Here is a 16,211-nt window from a genome sequence, read left to right on the forward strand (position 1 = left end):
GGGGGGGTTCACGAGGAGACAGTAAATGCAGCATTTGGTATTCATCCAACACGTTTGTTTTCAGGCCAACACGCAGTATATTTTTATAATGTTCATTACATGTTTTTCATTTGTAGTGATCTATACGGTTACATTATAAATACATTGCAAATACATCTAGTGTCATTAACTGATCTTCACCACCACAATCAGTTTTCTAGAGTGCATTCAGATCAGCAGAATGCACTGTAGTCATTCTAATGCCTATTTATTTAATTACAAACGATATGATTGAACAGCTTTGAAAGGGAACACAACATCTTTTAATTTATCTTATTTTTAAAGATGCTATGTGGAATTTTTTTAATGACACTGTTGGCCATTGAGTGAACTGCAGACAGCATCCTGTTGCTCACGCTTGAGTATGTGCTCAAACTGGAAATGCGCCAAAACTGTGACATGACATACACAAGACTGAACGTGATTGGTCAGGATGATGTAAGAAGATGAAGTAGGCAATGTTACACTGTTATTATAGTTTGAACTGAGACTCCTGCTGAAGCTGACCTTAGTATTTTCCCGATGTTGGTGACATTCCTGTCTGGCAAGATAGGCTTTAACAGATAAAACTTTTTTTGTGCTTACATGCACTTTGTGTTGCACTTGCCGGTGATTTGTTGTGTTTGTAGACTAAATTTCTAAGCTAATGTTAGCTGGTGCTGCACACTGCGGTTGCTGTGGGGGAGATGAAGAGGGAAGGCACTCAGGGACACACACTAAATGTCACATCCTTTGGATTTTCTGTGCAAAACCATCCCATTCCTTCGGAGAAGCATAGATCTAGAAGTAGATCTTAGTCTGAACTGACTCTGACATGACAACTTCATCAAATTCCACATTAAAATTCCACATTCCGCATTCTGTAATTTCCCAGTTATGGGACTAATAAAGGATTATCTTATAAAGGATCCTGTCAAGATCCTGGATTTTGGTGGAGTATTTCCTGTAGTCTACATTCTTTTAGAGCATCTTTTCTGCTCTATGCATGAAAATGAGTTTAGGCAAGTAAATATCTGCATAAAATATTGTCTACAGTACATATGGTTTGAATCCCCAAATATCCACAAATGTTATTCAAAAACATCCAGCAGTCCAATCCCATTTCTACACACTGCAGTTTGTTGTCAGTAGCGCATGTTGCACTCAGACTCACTGGCGCTGCTGCTGCTCAGTCGTCGCTGCCTACAACCATCAGACTTCCACTTGAGGTTTTCAGGCGGGTTGAGGACCTCCACCCTGGTCTCCATGCCTAGGAGCTGCCTCTGCACCAGCTTGCTGTACAGCCCTCCGTTGGCCATCAGCTGACTATGAGACCCCCGTTCAGCCACATGTCCCCTGTCAATCACAATGATATTGTCTGCCTTCTCCACTGTGCTGAGCCGATGGGCGATCACCAACACCGTGTGCTCATGCATGATGTTGTTCAGAGCCTGCTGAACCTGCAGTAGTCGAGATCAACAAAACTATCACTGGGAAGAATCAACACCCAAAAAATGTTCATTAACATAGTATTTTTTCACAGCACGGTTTTGACTTTTGTCCCATTCCTGTGCATCAGATTTAGCCTTAGAAACTTTTCACTCACGGCGTGCTCACTCTCTGCATCCAGGGCGCTGGTCGCCTCGTCCAGGATAAGAACACGAGGGTTGCGGATGAGAGCTCTTGCAATGGCCACCCTTTGTTTCTGGCCCCCTGACAACTGAGTGCCCTTCTCTCCAACACCTAGGGAACAATAAGGAACAATAATTCAACTGCATGACATCATCTTTAATATGCACGGCTGGCAGTTAGCTCCTGTTTCACTTTTTATGAAACAATAATATGTAGTTAGATGTTCAGCATTTGTTTTCATTAAGATGTTCACCGTATCCAACCTTACTTACCTTTTTTTCAATACTACTAAAATCAATGGCCGACTCGTAAATGAAAACCTTTGAAAATTACTTGTCTCATAGCCTTTAGGAAGGACGGTGATAAAATCGTGAGCATTAGACTTGGTGGCGGCCTGCATCACAGCCTCCATGGGGATGTTGGTCAGGCCATAGGTGATGTTCTCCTCCACTGTCCGGGCAAACAGCACAGGCTCTTGGCTCACAAGAGAGATCTACAGAAATAAAATAACAAATGCAAATGGATAGCTTTATGTGCGAAAGACCTTACTCAGCGAAAAACTGACTGACATGTCGTAGCCTGTCTTTAATAGTCTGTGTACTTTTTTCTCAGTCGATTTCTTTCTATTTCAGTCCTCATTCAAAGATAGAACAGATTTTTGCCACATATAGCAACAGAGAGGATTTTTTGTCTTATAAATCTTATGTCTTTTTGTCTAATAAACAACCTGCACACAGTACTGGCACAGAGAAAGACACATACCAACACATTTGCCATCATATCTGTGCACCTTCGGGTTAAAAGGTGTTTTTTTTGTTTGTTTCAGTACTTTCGATATTATGAAAATACTGATACTACTGATAATACTACTTTATGAAAGTACTGAAAAAGTATCAATACTTCGACACTTTTGATAACCTTGCTACTGATAAAAGCTGCTAACAAAAATTAATCTCAGGTGGAAACTTTTTATTGCTCACAAAAATAAAAACTTTTGCCAATGTTAACCGAATAAAACACAAAAGTCACCCAATTATAACGATTCTTTTTTTCTCTTCATTTCATTACAGCACCATGGTACAGTCAAATAATAAATTAATGTTTAGATAATGTCCCATTGACCAAAACATATATATTTTTTATGTTTGATGTTAGGAGCAAAATGCACTCCTGCAGTCAGGTGTTGTTGCTCTCTAATGCCACAAGAGGGAGTATGCCCTTACTTTAGTGCTTCTGTCAGGAGTTAACTCACAGTTATGATAAATTTAAGAAAAAACATGAATGCGTCACATTGGGATTCCAAGCAGTGTCGTGCAAACAAGCAGGTTGTCAGTCCACAACTTTGAGGCCCTACAATCATGAATGCATCAGTTTCACCTTTTGAAAACACTGTGTAAAATCTCCATTCCTGTTTTTAAATCGCTGTCACAAACATTTATTTTTATTACATTCAGAATAGGAGATTGTTTGAGACAGAGATAAACTCTATCAATTACACTGACCTTGGAGTGGAGGTAGTCATGCTGCAAGGTGTGGACTGGCTTTCCATCCAGCAGCACTTGGCCTTGCTGAGGACGATAGAAGTTTTCCAGCAGACTCACACAGGAGCTCTTTCCACTACCTGAAGGTCCCACTAGGGCAGTCACCTTCCCAGGCTGCAGAGTGAATGACACACCCTGCAGAACACACCAATCAAGGGAGTGTTTTCATTAGCAAACATATGCAGTGTATCAGTCTAACCCTGTTATCAATGGCATTTGAGTTAAGTAGAAGGGTCCCAACACCCTACACAGTTTCTGAACACACTGCGATAGCAACATCTCTCAGAACAAACCTTGAGAATGTCAACCTCAGGGCGTGTTGGGTACGCAAAGGTGATGTCTTTAAATTCAACCAGGCCGGTGCATGTGCCTGGAGCCTCTGTGCCATTAGCTGGGTGTTTGGGCTTCCTGTCCAGATATTCAAAAACCTTCTCAGCAGCTCCAACTCCCTGCATGAGACCCGTGTACACTGATGCTATATTCTGGGAGATAACCCACAAAAGACATCATTTAAGGGGATTGGTGTCTTGCAAGCGTCATCGTACACACACAATGAAGGAAATGAGTAAGTGAAATACCTCGAGGCATTCCCCTAATTCAAGCACGTATATGAAGAACGATATCAAGGAACCACTACTCATCTGATGGGTTACTACGAGGTGGCCGCCATAGTAGAGGACAGCAACCTCTAAAGCAAGCTCAGAGATCTGTAAAGCACACACAATCCCCATTGATGCTCACACTGTGACATACAGGTGTCAATAAATACATTTACAGAAACAGATTTAGAGCTTTTCTCTTGATGGGGTGACTGCTGATGCTTACAGAACTGCACCAGACGTAGCAAGCATAAGCCAGCGCCTGCTTTTTGTTGAGCCGGAACATGAGCAAAAGCTTGGCGTAGTAGGAGTCAGCCTCTTTGAGCTCACTGGCAAAGCTCCGTACTGTCCTCATGGCTGAAATGGTTTCTTCTGCAACTTTATTGGCCTCTGCAAGGGTTGTTTGCACATCTTTGGCTAATTTCTGTTAAGAAAAAGCAGACAACACAAAAAAGGGAACTTTGTGAATTTTGTCTCGAGATGAAATGATCAACACAAACATAAACAAAACAAACTTTACTTTACCTTGTAGTAATCACCATAAACTTTAGAGACCAGAGTGATGAAAGGGAATCCCATGACGGTCACCATGGTGAGCCTCCAGGACAGCCCACACATGAAGATGAAATGGCCAACACCCTTGATGGCGCTTCGCAGGAAGATGTTAATATTTTGGGAGATGAGGTCACTCACCTGAGTGGTGTCAGCTGACAGACGTGAAATAATGTCACCTACAGGGTGATACGGACAATAATAAACTTAGAAGGAATGCTGCTTTGTTGAAGGGGACCCACTGAGAGAGGGAGAACTCAAACATACAGATGGATGAATGTATAGCGTTCCTATATCACCTGTATGGTTTTCATCAAAAAAGCCAATTTCCTGCCTCATCAGAGTTCTGAAGAGATGGTTCCTGAGCCGAAGGTTTAGTCTCGCAAACGTCAGTGTGAAGACTCCTCCACGAACTCCCATTGCGAGTGAGCTGAGGAGAGGATAAGGGTGTCAAAAGCTCTTTCAGTGGCCCTAACTCTGACAGTCAGAGTTCCCCAAAGGATTACGTTGCAGCCACTGCAGCCATGTCACAGCTGGTGGTTTTTTAACACAAAAAATATGTAAACACAGGGCCCACTGCAGTTTTCACCATCAGAAAATGCTCACCTGGCAAAGGCCAGTGCTGCCAGCGTGGCCACAGGCTTAGTAAGATATCCCATGCTCTGGTGAACCACGATGCTGTCTATTGCTTCTCCATAGTAGTAGGGTATGAAGACCTCACCTGTAGGTCAAGCAGAGAGACTAAAACACAACCTCAGGGTTGTCCACTTCCTTCTGGGTCTCACTGGAACTGACATTTTTTGTATGTAATGAGCACTATATGTAATAAAACATGTTGTCAAAATAACTTCAGAAAATTGAGTAAAATTAGGTTAAGGGTAAAGCTGAAACAGTGAGCTTCCAACAACAAAAAATAAAACGTTAACTGTTCAGATAATCAATTATTTTTGAGATTCTTTGACTCTAGCTTGTGAGAATATCTTGCTTTTTGTCTTATTTGACAATGAATTAAATATCTTTGCATTTAGAACTGTTTATAAGAGAAAAGAACAGTAACCCTGGGCTCTGGGATATTGTGATGGATGATCTTTCTCATATTCTGACAAAGTCCTGACAAACACTGAACCTACAAATGCACTGCATCTTTAATAAGGTGCTATAAAAACTCCTATGCCTGTGTTCCAGTCTCTCCTTCTGTTACTTCTTTATCTTTACTACAAAATAAGGAAAACAAATGAGTTGTCCTTTACGAGACTAGAGCTAAAGGTGATTACACACTGTGACTGGACACTCACACACAGCAGAAATGATGAGGAAGAGGGTGGCTATGGCCAGCAGCCCACCATCCTTTTTGCAGTATGACAGAAGACGTCCCAGTGTTGCCCCAGAACTTGTCTTGTCCTTCTCCTGGTTTCCCTCCTCCTCTTTCTTCCTCTCACATCCTACCTCCTGCTCCTCCTCACCAGCTGTCTCCATCAGCTTTTCAGTGTCCTCCGAGCCCTCTCCACCGCCACTGTTGCAACTTCTTGCCGGTTTGAAGTCCTTCCCCAGCAGACCCCATGGCAGCATGACACCCAGAGAGGAGGCACAAGTCCAGCATATGAGGCTGAGGAACCAGGGCTTCTTGGTCAAAGGCTCCAGCTCAATCACCATCAGCAGCTTGGCCAGGGTATAGCTGATGATAGTCAGACTAATGAAGAGGATGAGGGTGGTCAGTTTAGCCACCCTTGGTGGGCCATCTTCTCTATTCCATGACACACCTATAGAGGCTCCCAGCAGCAGGGAGGTTCTGAGCAGTACCATCCCCCAGAGGTCCAGTGGTGACTGGAGGATGTTAAAGTTCAGTAAATCCCTTTTGAATATGCGTAAGTGTGATCCATGTGTGTATAGGACAGTGGTGACAACCACGTCCAGGAGGATGTACAGCAGAGTGCAACTCACAGCCACTTTGATATCCATGCTGGTGATCAGGACAGAGCAAGACACAGAGATATGTTAAGTATAAGTACTACCAGTGTTCAACTGTCCAGGTAATATGCGTAATATGAGCGGAATTCTGATTCTGTATCAACAAAACTTGGTTAGCAGCTAGATTTACAGGTGAGTAATCATAAACTTAATTCAGGTCTTGTATTCAGATCCATTCAATTCCAGGATATTTTGAAATCGCTCCAAATTCACCAAAAATGATTCCACTGAACAGAAGTATTTTATGATTTGTTTACACTTACTTTTATTTTGGAGGAACGTACTTCCGGTTTTCTGCAGCTCGTAACTACGGAGAAGATTGTGAGGTAAACCTGCAAAGCTTATAAAACGTAAGCTGTCACTATGCTATAAATGATTGTCCAGCAGGGCCGCACCATCTGCCTTACTTTCCACTACATTCATTGACGAACTACGGACTTAGCTATTACCAGGCGGGGAGCGCTGTTGCCTAAGATTTCAAATTCTTTCGTGTTATTAAATCCCTTACTGTTATGAAGTCCTTGAATGTTCAACCAGCCGTCCACGGTAGCATTGAATAATTTACTGAATTCTCTCTTTTCATAATAAAAAAAACAGTAAAGTTAGCTACTTGCTGAAAGACAGCATCCACGTCTCAACCTGAGGTAAGTTAGATACATGCTACACGATCCAGTAGACAGCCGGAAATACAGGAAATGTGAGCGAATGAAGCGACATGCACACCGGTATCAAAGATCGTCTATTTTAAAAAAGGATGCGGACTTTGCAGGTATTAACAGATAGACGCACAGGGGCGACTGATGTAACTTCATGTAATATGCAGTTTGATTTTGTTGTGATATTCATATAGAAAAATGAAGACAACTTACCCTCACAATTTTCACATAATGAAACCAGCCACCCGAGTGTCCTGACATTTTAAAGATAAGATTTTACAGTCTCCATTTATCCTTATAAATTGGGATTTCATGGTTCGACTAGGTATTTTTTTGTAGTTTGTGTTTCGTATAATTGAGCACAGGTCAAAAAACTCTCATCTCTCCCAAAAAAGCCAAACATCGACCCACTCTGACATGATTTAAACGCACAGAAAAAGATCTCAGAAAGACACCTCTTCTGCGTAATTACATCTCTGATCTGTTTGTTGCGGAAGGGAACATGGCGAGTCTCCTCCCACCAGTTATTTTAGTGAGTGTTCAAGAGCTACAGGTAAAACAAAATTAAACGTATAAATTGTATAGTGATTCTCCCACATAGAAATGGGAGGACTTTTTGGTGAAAGTGATGCTTTAATAAATCCCAGTAAAATATGGCAACTGTAATCCAATTATAATATTGGATCATGCCTCTTGTGATAGTTTGTACTAAAACTCATACAGGCGCTACTAAGCTATGTTTCCACAGAAGTAAGATTAATAATTGATTATAAGCGTCTAAAAGTACAGTACAAATTTATTTTTGATTCAAATGTGCAACTTATCTGTTTTGGGTTAGCCTCACAGCTCAAACCCTTAAGTATGTAGGATTTAGTGCCACCTAGTGGTGTAGTTGCAGATTGCAACCAGTTGTACAGTTGTTGCCTGACCTTCGCCCGTGGTGGCCGCTAAAAATTCAAAAGGCAATCTCTAGGGCCAGCGTTTGGGAAGAAACATGGTGGAGTCTCCGTAAGAGGAGCTGCTCCCTCTGTGGATTTAAATGACTGATTGCATGTTATATTCCATTTCAGCCTTTAAATCCTCCCAAAATTCTACACACCACACCTTTAATCAATAGTTTTTATGTTCACAGGTGTTAACCTAATCCACAGTTTCATTTATCCACATAGAAGTGGTATCTATAAAAACTGACTGTAAGAAGCTATTAAATTAGCTAAGATTTGGAAAGTTAGATTATTGCGAATTCTTTACATATTCTCAATGTATTAACTCATTCACTTTTGGTGTTTGCTTAAATCCGCACACAAAATACAGACTAAAGAAAATGAAAGTATGTACTGATGTGTCCAAGTTATAATATATATAATTGCTCATAATCCATAGATTCTCATTTTCCATCATGTATCAACAATGTACAAGGGCTTTAAAAAAAAAAATCAAACAATACGTTTATTTTCAAGTCCTGTAGCTTAAAAGTCTGTTGTATGACAAAGTGAAAACAAATAAGTTAACACAATTTTCATGAGAAATATTTTTTTTTTTTTGATAGGGAAAAAGGGGGAAAGCTCCTGTGGGTCAAAGTTTACTGCTATTTCTTTGGCCAGTCATCTGTTTCCAAGTGTGAGAACCACCTACAAGGGAAACATCAACGCCAGCTGTGTCGTCACATTCATTTCACCAACATCTGGATTACCATCCTTCTGTCCAAGACTTCAGGAAGCTCATGATAGCGCACACTGATGTGTCCTCTCTACGATCCTCCTCAGTGGACATCATCTAGGTGATAGGCTAACTCAGTCTTCATGTCTTCGGAGCTGCCTTGCTCGGTAGCCAGCACTGTCTCCACAGGAAAGGACAAATATAAACTCTCTTTTAGTTTTTTCGGGGAGGGTGAGTCTCCTGCACCGAACAGAGGATCTGCGATTTTAAAGGTCATAGAGGGCATGTTATGGGTCCTTCGTTTGGCGTTCTTCTTCTTTTCTTGTTTGTAGGCCGCATTCATGTTGGCTATCACCTGGAAGTGGAACACACACACAAGACAGAAGAGATGTAAAAAAAAAAGAAAATATAAAATGTGAGTTGAATAGTTTATCTCCATATTTACCATATGGAAACACAGCTGGTTATGTTAATGAGTCAATTAAACCCACAGGCGTCTGTATTTACAAATATTTTAGTCAACAAGTATAACATCTCATAACACAAGGGTAAAACTAGTGTCGCATCTGCACCTTAAACAGAAGCCAGTGGCGCAAGAATCACATTTCTGACATGTAATACACTATGTTCATAGGAATGATGCATAAACATCACCATGACAGCAACATGTCCAAAATGTCCGTTTGGCTGCTGTAACACTGCAATTTCTCAGTTATGGGACTATTTAAGGATTATCTTATCTTATGTCATGATACATGTCAACGAGACAAGAAAAACGCACACGATGCAACACGGAACTTGTACAAAAGATGCAGGCACCCTTTGGGCCAATCAGGAACCAAGTGTTTACATCATATTTCAGGCCAGCCTTTTCTTTTCAAGTCTCACTATCAGCTGTGGCCAATCAGTAAATAAAGAATAACAATATGTGATGTGGAAGGTGTCACTTAGTGCCAGCGCACAAAGACATATTATAACACTGTAGACACAGCAGAGTTATTACTTCTGTATTTTTTTCATTTCATTTTGTTTTGTTTGTTTTCAATTCAGGTTTGTTTGAATTATTTTTTTTAGAGTGGGCTTGCTTGTTTCAATTTAGATTTATTACTTAAAAATAATTAGTTTTAGTTGAATTTTTAGAAGTTTCAGTGTTACCTTGCTATGGAGTGGTTTTTTGTGTTTTATTTATACTGTTTAATCTGTATGGAGTGTATTTGTCATTGGCACGATCAAACATGTTCATAATAGATGTTACAATATGAACACAACATTGTGTCTTGTGAAGGCAAAGGACCCACAGTCATGTAGACGTCCCAATCTCACCAAATGAAGTAGTTTAGCTTTAATTACTATAATAACCTTGGGTCTGTGGAGCTTTTTCAGTTCTTTTAGCTCAGCGTTTTGGTTTCCTGATTCACAAACTCTTATCATCCTACCAGCTGTTTTCAGAAAGAAATTTTGATCAACAAACTGGTCAATCTCCTGACCAGCACCAAACAATGGACGAAGTGAGCAGCTAGCTGGGGAGCATAGTGCAGCATTCAGCCGACAGAGAGACAGGAGACCAAAACAGCTAAAAAGGAAGTGAAAATTTGACTTACTCAATTAATGCTAGTTGTGCTCTGTGCAACTGTAAACAGGCAAATGTTACCTCATATTTTCACCAGAACAACATCATGCAAATGCAATCATTTGCAAACATCCTGTGTTTACCAACATCAATTTTAACAAGGTGCTCCTGAGCTCTTCACACAATGGTGTGTTTGTTACAGTGGTGAACTTCACCCCCTCCTTGTTTGTGAACGACGGCGCCTTTCAAAGATGTCCCTTTGAATCATGATACTTTCACCTGGTACCAATGCACCTGTTTATGGTGTTTTCTGAGCAGTAAACCTTCCCAGTCTTGTGCTGCTCCTGTGCCTACTTGTTTGAAACATACTGGTGGCATCAAATTCTGAATAACCATGTATTTACTAAAATCAGTGAAGTTAATGGGGGTAAAATATTAAATATATTGTTTTTGTACTGTTTTCAATTGAGTATATTTAAAAAAGATTCGGAAATGGTCAGATTCTGTTTTACTTATGTTTTATGCGGTGGCCCAGCTTTAGGAATCAGGGTTGTAATAGTGCAAGACAAACATAAATTACCAGCTGCTTCACACAGTTCTGCTGTTCCTGCATTATGCTCATATATGTTGTGGCCTTCTCCTTGGTGGAATACATATCCTGCTCATGGTCATCATAATTCAGCAGGCTCAATGTTGTCTAGAGGGAAGGAAGAAATATTAGTGATCAGAAACAAACCACACTGTTAAAATGTTTGTCTTGACATTTAAGTCTGCACCTCATTTAGTAAATTAGCTTTCCTGTTGAACATGAGGGAATAAGGGGCGAACTTGGTTGTAGGGTTTGTCGACATCCTGAACAGAAACAGCACGGGTTCCAGGAAGTCGTCCCATTCGGCCTGCTTCTCCGTTACCATCTGCACCACAGCTTCTTTCAGTAAGGGACTCGTGCAGTCGTGGAGCGGGTTGAGCTGAGGTTGATCCAGAGGAGAAACCTTCTGCATGATGCTCCACTTGTCGCACAGCAGCTTTGTCACCTTAAAAAACAAAAAAAACAAAACCAGCAAGGGCACTGGTAAAGCTGACCCTCAACAGTACGACAATTTCTGATTGGATTATTTTAATTAACTCAGTGACTCACATCTCACCTCATCACAGAAGTCAGCATTCTGTGCACACACTATTGTTTTAGGGGCACCAAACCTGATTGAACAGATAAGGGAAAAAATATTGTAATTATTTGGTTGGAACATCGGTCGAAATAAAGCATCCAGCATCCCATGAAAGTGGCTTTTCATTAAAGATTTGGAGGCAAACTGTTGCCCAAATTAAATTCCGTCAAACACAAAATTGCTTGCATAGAGCACCAAATAACACATATACATCGGCAGGTTATCATTTCAATGTCAGTATAAATATTCAAGATTTTGCAAAATGTTTTTACCTGTATATGCATTTAGAAATACATCTCGCAACAGAGACGGTGTCTGTCTTCTGGACTGGAAAAGCTTCTGGCCATTTACTGAAGTAATCAATGAGGACTATCACACTGTTGTTGCCTTGCAGGGTCTCTGGGAAAGGTCCTGTGAAAAGACGAGACAGACAGCAGGTTTTAAAAATGTGGAAAGAAATTGAAAAGAACAAAAAAATATTACACTTTGAAATTAATTCAGGCAAAAACCTATAATGTCAATCCCAACTACATCCCAAGGTGAGTCCACTTTCAAAGGACGGACAGTCCTTGCCAGGTTTTTATTCCTCTCTGTGTGCTGACAGGTCTCACATACTTTTATCTGAAACAGCAAACAGTCATCATTGAAGTTAGATATCATTATGTCCCAGATATTTTAAAAGAACACTGAAGGAATGAAAACATACCCAGTCCACGACATCTTTAATGATCCCCAGCCAATAGTATCTGCTCTGTATCCTGTGGACAGTCTTCTTTTGGCCCAGGTGATGACCGATGTCATTAAAGTGGCAGTCGAGAAAAATCTGTCTCTTCCTCTCCGCTTCTATGACCACCTCCCTCTTCTCTTCTTTCTTGGGTCCAACATAGTACAGCTTGCCCTCTTAAATGAAGATGAGATTGAACAGTGGGACAGGACAGTATGTGGTAGCCTTGTTCAAGTGTTACTCCTAGAAGACTTAAAGCCCAGCTGCAGTTTCAGAAGCTGAATTTGTATTAGGTCTGCAATGTCCACATGATTGCCAGAACCCAAGGTTTCCCCGCAGAACTTTGCATTTTAAACAGACGATTCAGTTTATTCACTTCACCTGCCAGCGGTTTTAATGTTGTGGCTGATCGGTGTATATCTGATGTACAGTGCTGGTTATAGTGAAAAGCACTAAAGTTAATGAGCCGAATTTTCTGCACACTCCTACAAAGTTATACGATATATTATGCTATGTTCTACAATATCTACACTTTTTAAAATTAAGAAGTTTTTTGGAGGTTCATAATGCCACCAGACGTCTACTGGAGCTAGAAGTTGGCAATGAATTCTTAGTGATTTTTCTATTGTTAAATTAAGATATTAAAATAACCCTTACCATCAATGATAAATTTCTGGGCGTATCTTTTGAGATTCTTCTTTCGTAGAGGATTCATCGTCTGGGGAAAACAGCCTTTAGCCACAAAAGTGTAAATGTCACAGAGTTTATTGGAGCTAGATTCAACCACCTCCTCCTCAGCGACTTGCAACGACTCCACGCTTAGCATTTCCGCTTAGACTTTACAACGCTTACACCTCAGTCAATACAAATGTGCTGCTGGCCAATCGGCATATTTAAAAGCAATGCTAACTACTGCAGACAAAAGCAGATACACAACAACAAAAATCCTAACAGGATGAAGATAGCATTAGCTTGGCTTCTTGCTCTTCTTCTGCTTTTGCATTTAATCTGTTAAATCTGTTTTCTTTTAGCACCCCCATCTGGACAATGCGCGGTACTTCCCCTCAGCTCTTCGCCAAACGTTAAAGCAGACACGACAGCGTACCTTCCGATACACACTTTCCAAGTATTTTTTTCTAATTGAAAGAGTGGTCATAATTATTATAATTAAAAGATTTGTTTAATAACAACTGAACAAAATTTCCAATAATCAAACATATTTCTTAATGAGCTGAGGCTTTTAGATTTATTAAGCACCACATCGACATGGCACTGTATTGCATTTTTTCCCCTCTGTTTTTCGTCTGTTTCTGTGTTTTGGTTTGTTCCTGTTTGTTCCGTGTCTCTGTGCGTGTCTCTGTGCGTCTGGAGTGGCGTGTGGTTTTCTGGTCGTTTCTCCACCAGCTCATCAGCCCAGCTCAGGGGTCAGCAAAACCTGTTTGACTACTAAAATGAAAGTAACACCACATATAGTTTCCTTAAACTTACGCTTCATATATGTAAGAGCCAGTTAAGAGTTAATTCATTTGCCACTACAGCTACAATGTGAATCAATCGCTCTGTTAGCTTTGTACTGTAGTCCACACTTACATTTGTATTTTATTATATAGTAAAGTAGGATAGTACTTAGTTTTTGTGGCTTAAGTGCAACTTTTACTGTTTGCTCTTTTCATGTGATAAATGTTTCTCTGGACTATAATAAATGTGTAGTTGCCTCCTCTGCACAGATCAGAGATTTGGTTGTGCTGATTTACTTTCATATAAATCTCTTAATCATCCTTTATTGTTCCTAATTACATGTTTACCTGGAAGCTACATTTGTCCACTGAATGCTGATTTTATTCTAAATTATTTCTCTTTGGCAGATTTTCCATCTCTAAAACCCTTAACTCTATTATTGTTGTGTGAGACTGTTTACACTCTGGACACATATATATTCAAGCAAAGCTCTCCAGTGAAATGCAAGTTAAAGAGGTCTAATTAAAGGCTTCATCCCACTAATATCCCAAATGAATCTGCTAAATGGACACTCTCCCTCTAATTATATCAGAGACAAGAGGGGACCTTTAAAATCAAACGCTCCCAGCAGTCAGCTGAATATGGGAGCTCACAGCCTTGGCTTTACTTTGGCTCTGCTCCAAACAGCACTGGCAGCCATGTGGCTTTTCTTCGCGTAGGTGAGTCAGAGTCAGGCTGTTGATGTCAGAATCAAACACACACCTGCACAGGACGGCAGTCTGCTCACTCGACATCATCACCCCTGCTGGCATGCAGACACTGTGCTCAGACCAGACAGTAGAGGTTTACTCATTAAGACAGCCGCTGATGAAGAGATCGAGCCCACTCACATGACTTTCATTTGGAATCTGATGTAATGTACAACTGAGAGACGCATTTCAAAAAATGAGCACAGAAACTTTGTTCCTTGAGGGGAGTGGCATATTCTAAAATATGTTCACAACTCAGCAAAATGTATTTCAATGGAAACTAGGGTTATGACTTTGTCGCATTGTACAAAAATGTATCCAGCTCTGCTCATCTGAACTGAATCCTTTTGGATCCCTCATCGTATCTACTTTAGTTTAGATTTCCGCATTTGCGGTTAACTAAAGTTATATTTAAGCAAGTAACTAAACAATTAACGTCAGAACTGTTGTTAACTTTAGTTGTGTGAGAAGCCACAAACACTACAGATTTAAAGTTTGGAGATGAGAATATTCATGCCACCCTTCTCAGTGAGTAGCTTCAGCTGCAGCCAGGAGCCGTTCAGCTAGCATTGCACAAAGCCTGAAAACAGGACCAAACAGGCTCTGTCCAGAGAAGACAATATCTGCCTACCAGCATCTATAAATCGTAAAAAAAAAATAGAAAGTAAACCCCTCATTCCTCAGTCAAGTTAGGAATTAAAAAGCTTTCATAAAGCTTGCTGAAAAACATTTCAGCTGATGGTCTCAGTTTGTTTAGGCAACAAAAACAGGCCTGCTTGGTTAGGTTTTGGAACAGCTCATGACACATGAAGTACATGTATGACATTACGAAAGTGACGTTATGTGCATAACTTTTGCTTTCCCTGTGATGCTGGTCTCCTTGTATGTTCTCTTTCATAAAATGCTGAAAAATAAAATGGATATGATTAAAGAAGTTAAACTGGGAGATTCTCCTAAAGCTAACATGAGGCAAATTGCTGGATAGTTTCTCCAGCTGACTGAGAAGAGCCTTAAAAATCACCACTTTGTCGTTGTGGTTGGACTATAGAAACACACAGTCCACTCATGGAGCCTCATTTATAAACCCTTTTCTTAAATTTATACTTGAATTTTATGCTCTCTTCATCTCTTGAAGCCACAAATTCCACTATGGATCAGGGGGGAGGTGGTGGAGGAGGTGGAGGACTACAGATACCTGGGAGTGGTGATCGGTAATAGACTGGACTGGACTTCTAACACAGAGGCTGTGTACAAGAAGGGGATGAGCAGACTCTATTTCCTGAGGAAGCTGAGATCCTCCAACGTGTGCAGCAAGATGTTGGAGATCTTCTACCAGTCTGTTGTTGCCAGCGCCATTTTCTTTGCTGTGGTGTGTTGGGGCAGCAGCATCAGAGCCAGCGACACCAACAGACTTGATAAGATAATCAAGAAGGCTGGCTCTGTACTCGGTCTCAGGCTGGAGTCTTTTGAGACCGTGGTGGAGAGGAGGATGCTGAACAAACTGTTATCCATCATGGACAATGAACAGCACCCTCTCCACCACACAGTAGACAGACAGCGGAGCACCTTCTCCCACAGGCTGCTACAGCTCCGCTGTCGAAGGGACAGGTACAGGAAATCTTTCCTGCCACATGCCATCACACTGTATAATAACAGCTAAACTCTGGTCATAACATACAGTCAGTACGCACTTTACAGTCTACTGGCACCTTACACTCTAACTCTACTTTATTTTGCACTACATTACACCGTTTACTGCTGTATATATACTTTTTTATATATATTTCTTGTATATATATTTTATATATGCCACTTTTTATTTTGCTATTTTTAACATTTTGTTTAGCTTGTTGTGTGTATTGCTGCTGCTGCACTGCAATTTCCCAGCCTGGGATCAATAAAGTATATCTATCTAT

At 40.6% G+C, this 16,211-nt stretch overlaps 2 protein-coding genes and 1 long non-coding RNA gene across 3 annotated transcripts in view; 1 reads left to right on the plus strand and 2 right to left on the minus strand.

Moving 5' to 3' along the window:
* Positions 1–16,211, plus strand: part of LOC124057782 — a 1,110,263-nt gene that overhangs the window by 67,693 nt on the left and 1,026,359 nt on the right. The gene's annotated exons all lie outside the window — the stretch shown is intronic.
* On the minus strand, positions 58–7,010 carry abcb9 (ATP-binding cassette, sub-family B (MDR/TAP), member 9). The gene is made up of 13 exons (XM_046386247.1): positions 6,819–7,010; positions 6,574–6,617; positions 5,638–6,302; positions 4,949–5,063; positions 4,642–4,772; positions 4,316–4,521; positions 4,017–4,214; positions 3,770–3,898; positions 3,485–3,673; positions 3,153–3,326; positions 1,984–2,143; positions 1,625–1,761; positions 58–1,478 (listed from the first exon to the last, which is right to left on the minus strand). The coding sequence occupies exons 3-13, from the start codon at positions 6,299–6,301 to the stop codon at positions 1,164–1,166; spliced, it is 2,418 nt and encodes an 805-aa protein (XP_046242203.1). The 5' UTR covers position 6,302; positions 6,574–6,617; positions 6,819–7,010; the 3' UTR covers positions 58–1,163.
* zgc:113436 (uncharacterized protein LOC503528 homolog) lies at positions 8,312–13,089 on the minus strand. Its single transcript, XM_046386287.1, has 8 exons — positions 12,746–13,089; positions 12,071–12,264; positions 11,874–11,985; positions 11,637–11,775; positions 11,341–11,395; positions 10,972–11,229; positions 10,776–10,892; positions 8,312–8,980 (listed from the first exon to the last, which is right to left on the minus strand). Exons 1-8 carry the CDS (start codon positions 12,912–12,914, stop codon positions 8,729–8,731), a joined length of 1,296 nt encoding a protein of 431 aa, XP_046242243.1. The 5' UTR covers positions 12,915–13,089; the 3' UTR covers positions 8,312–8,728.

The sequence above is a fragment of the Scatophagus argus genome, chromosome 4 (genome assembly GCF_020382885.2).
Source record: "Scatophagus argus isolate fScaArg1 chromosome 4, fScaArg1.pri, whole genome shotgun sequence".
Classification (NCBI taxonomy): domain Eukaryota; kingdom Metazoa; phylum Chordata; class Actinopteri; family Scatophagidae; genus Scatophagus; species Scatophagus argus.

What these genes read in the sequence shown, in the direction of transcription:
- abcb9 (XM_046386247.1), bottom strand. Translation starts at nt 6,301, where the DNA reads ATGGATATCAAAGTGGCTGTGAGTTGCACTCTGCTGTACATCCTCCTG. An exon ending in GCAGCACTGGCCTTTGCCAG is followed by an intron (nt 4,773 to 4,948) that starts GTGAGCATTTTC and finishes TCCTCTCCTCAG; the next exon opens with CTCACTCGCAATGGGAGTTC. An exon ending in TTTTGATGAAAACCATACAG is followed by an intron (nt 4,522 to 4,641) that starts GTGATATAGGAA and finishes ATCACCCTGTAG; the next exon opens with GTGACATTATTTCACGTCTG.
- zgc:113436 (XM_046386287.1), bottom strand. Translation starts at nt 12,914, where the DNA reads ATGCTAAGCGTGGAGTCGTTGCAAGTCGCTGAGGAGGAGGTGGTTGAA. An exon ending in CCAGAAATTTATCATTGATG is followed by an intron (nt 12,265 to 12,745) that starts GTAAGGGTTATT and finishes TCTTCATTTAAG; the next exon opens with AGGGCAAGCTGTACTATGTT. An exon ending in AGTTGGGATTGACATTATAG is followed by an intron (nt 11,776 to 11,873) that starts GTTTTTGCCTGA and finishes GTCTTTTCACAG; the next exon opens with GACCTTTCCCAGAGACCCTG.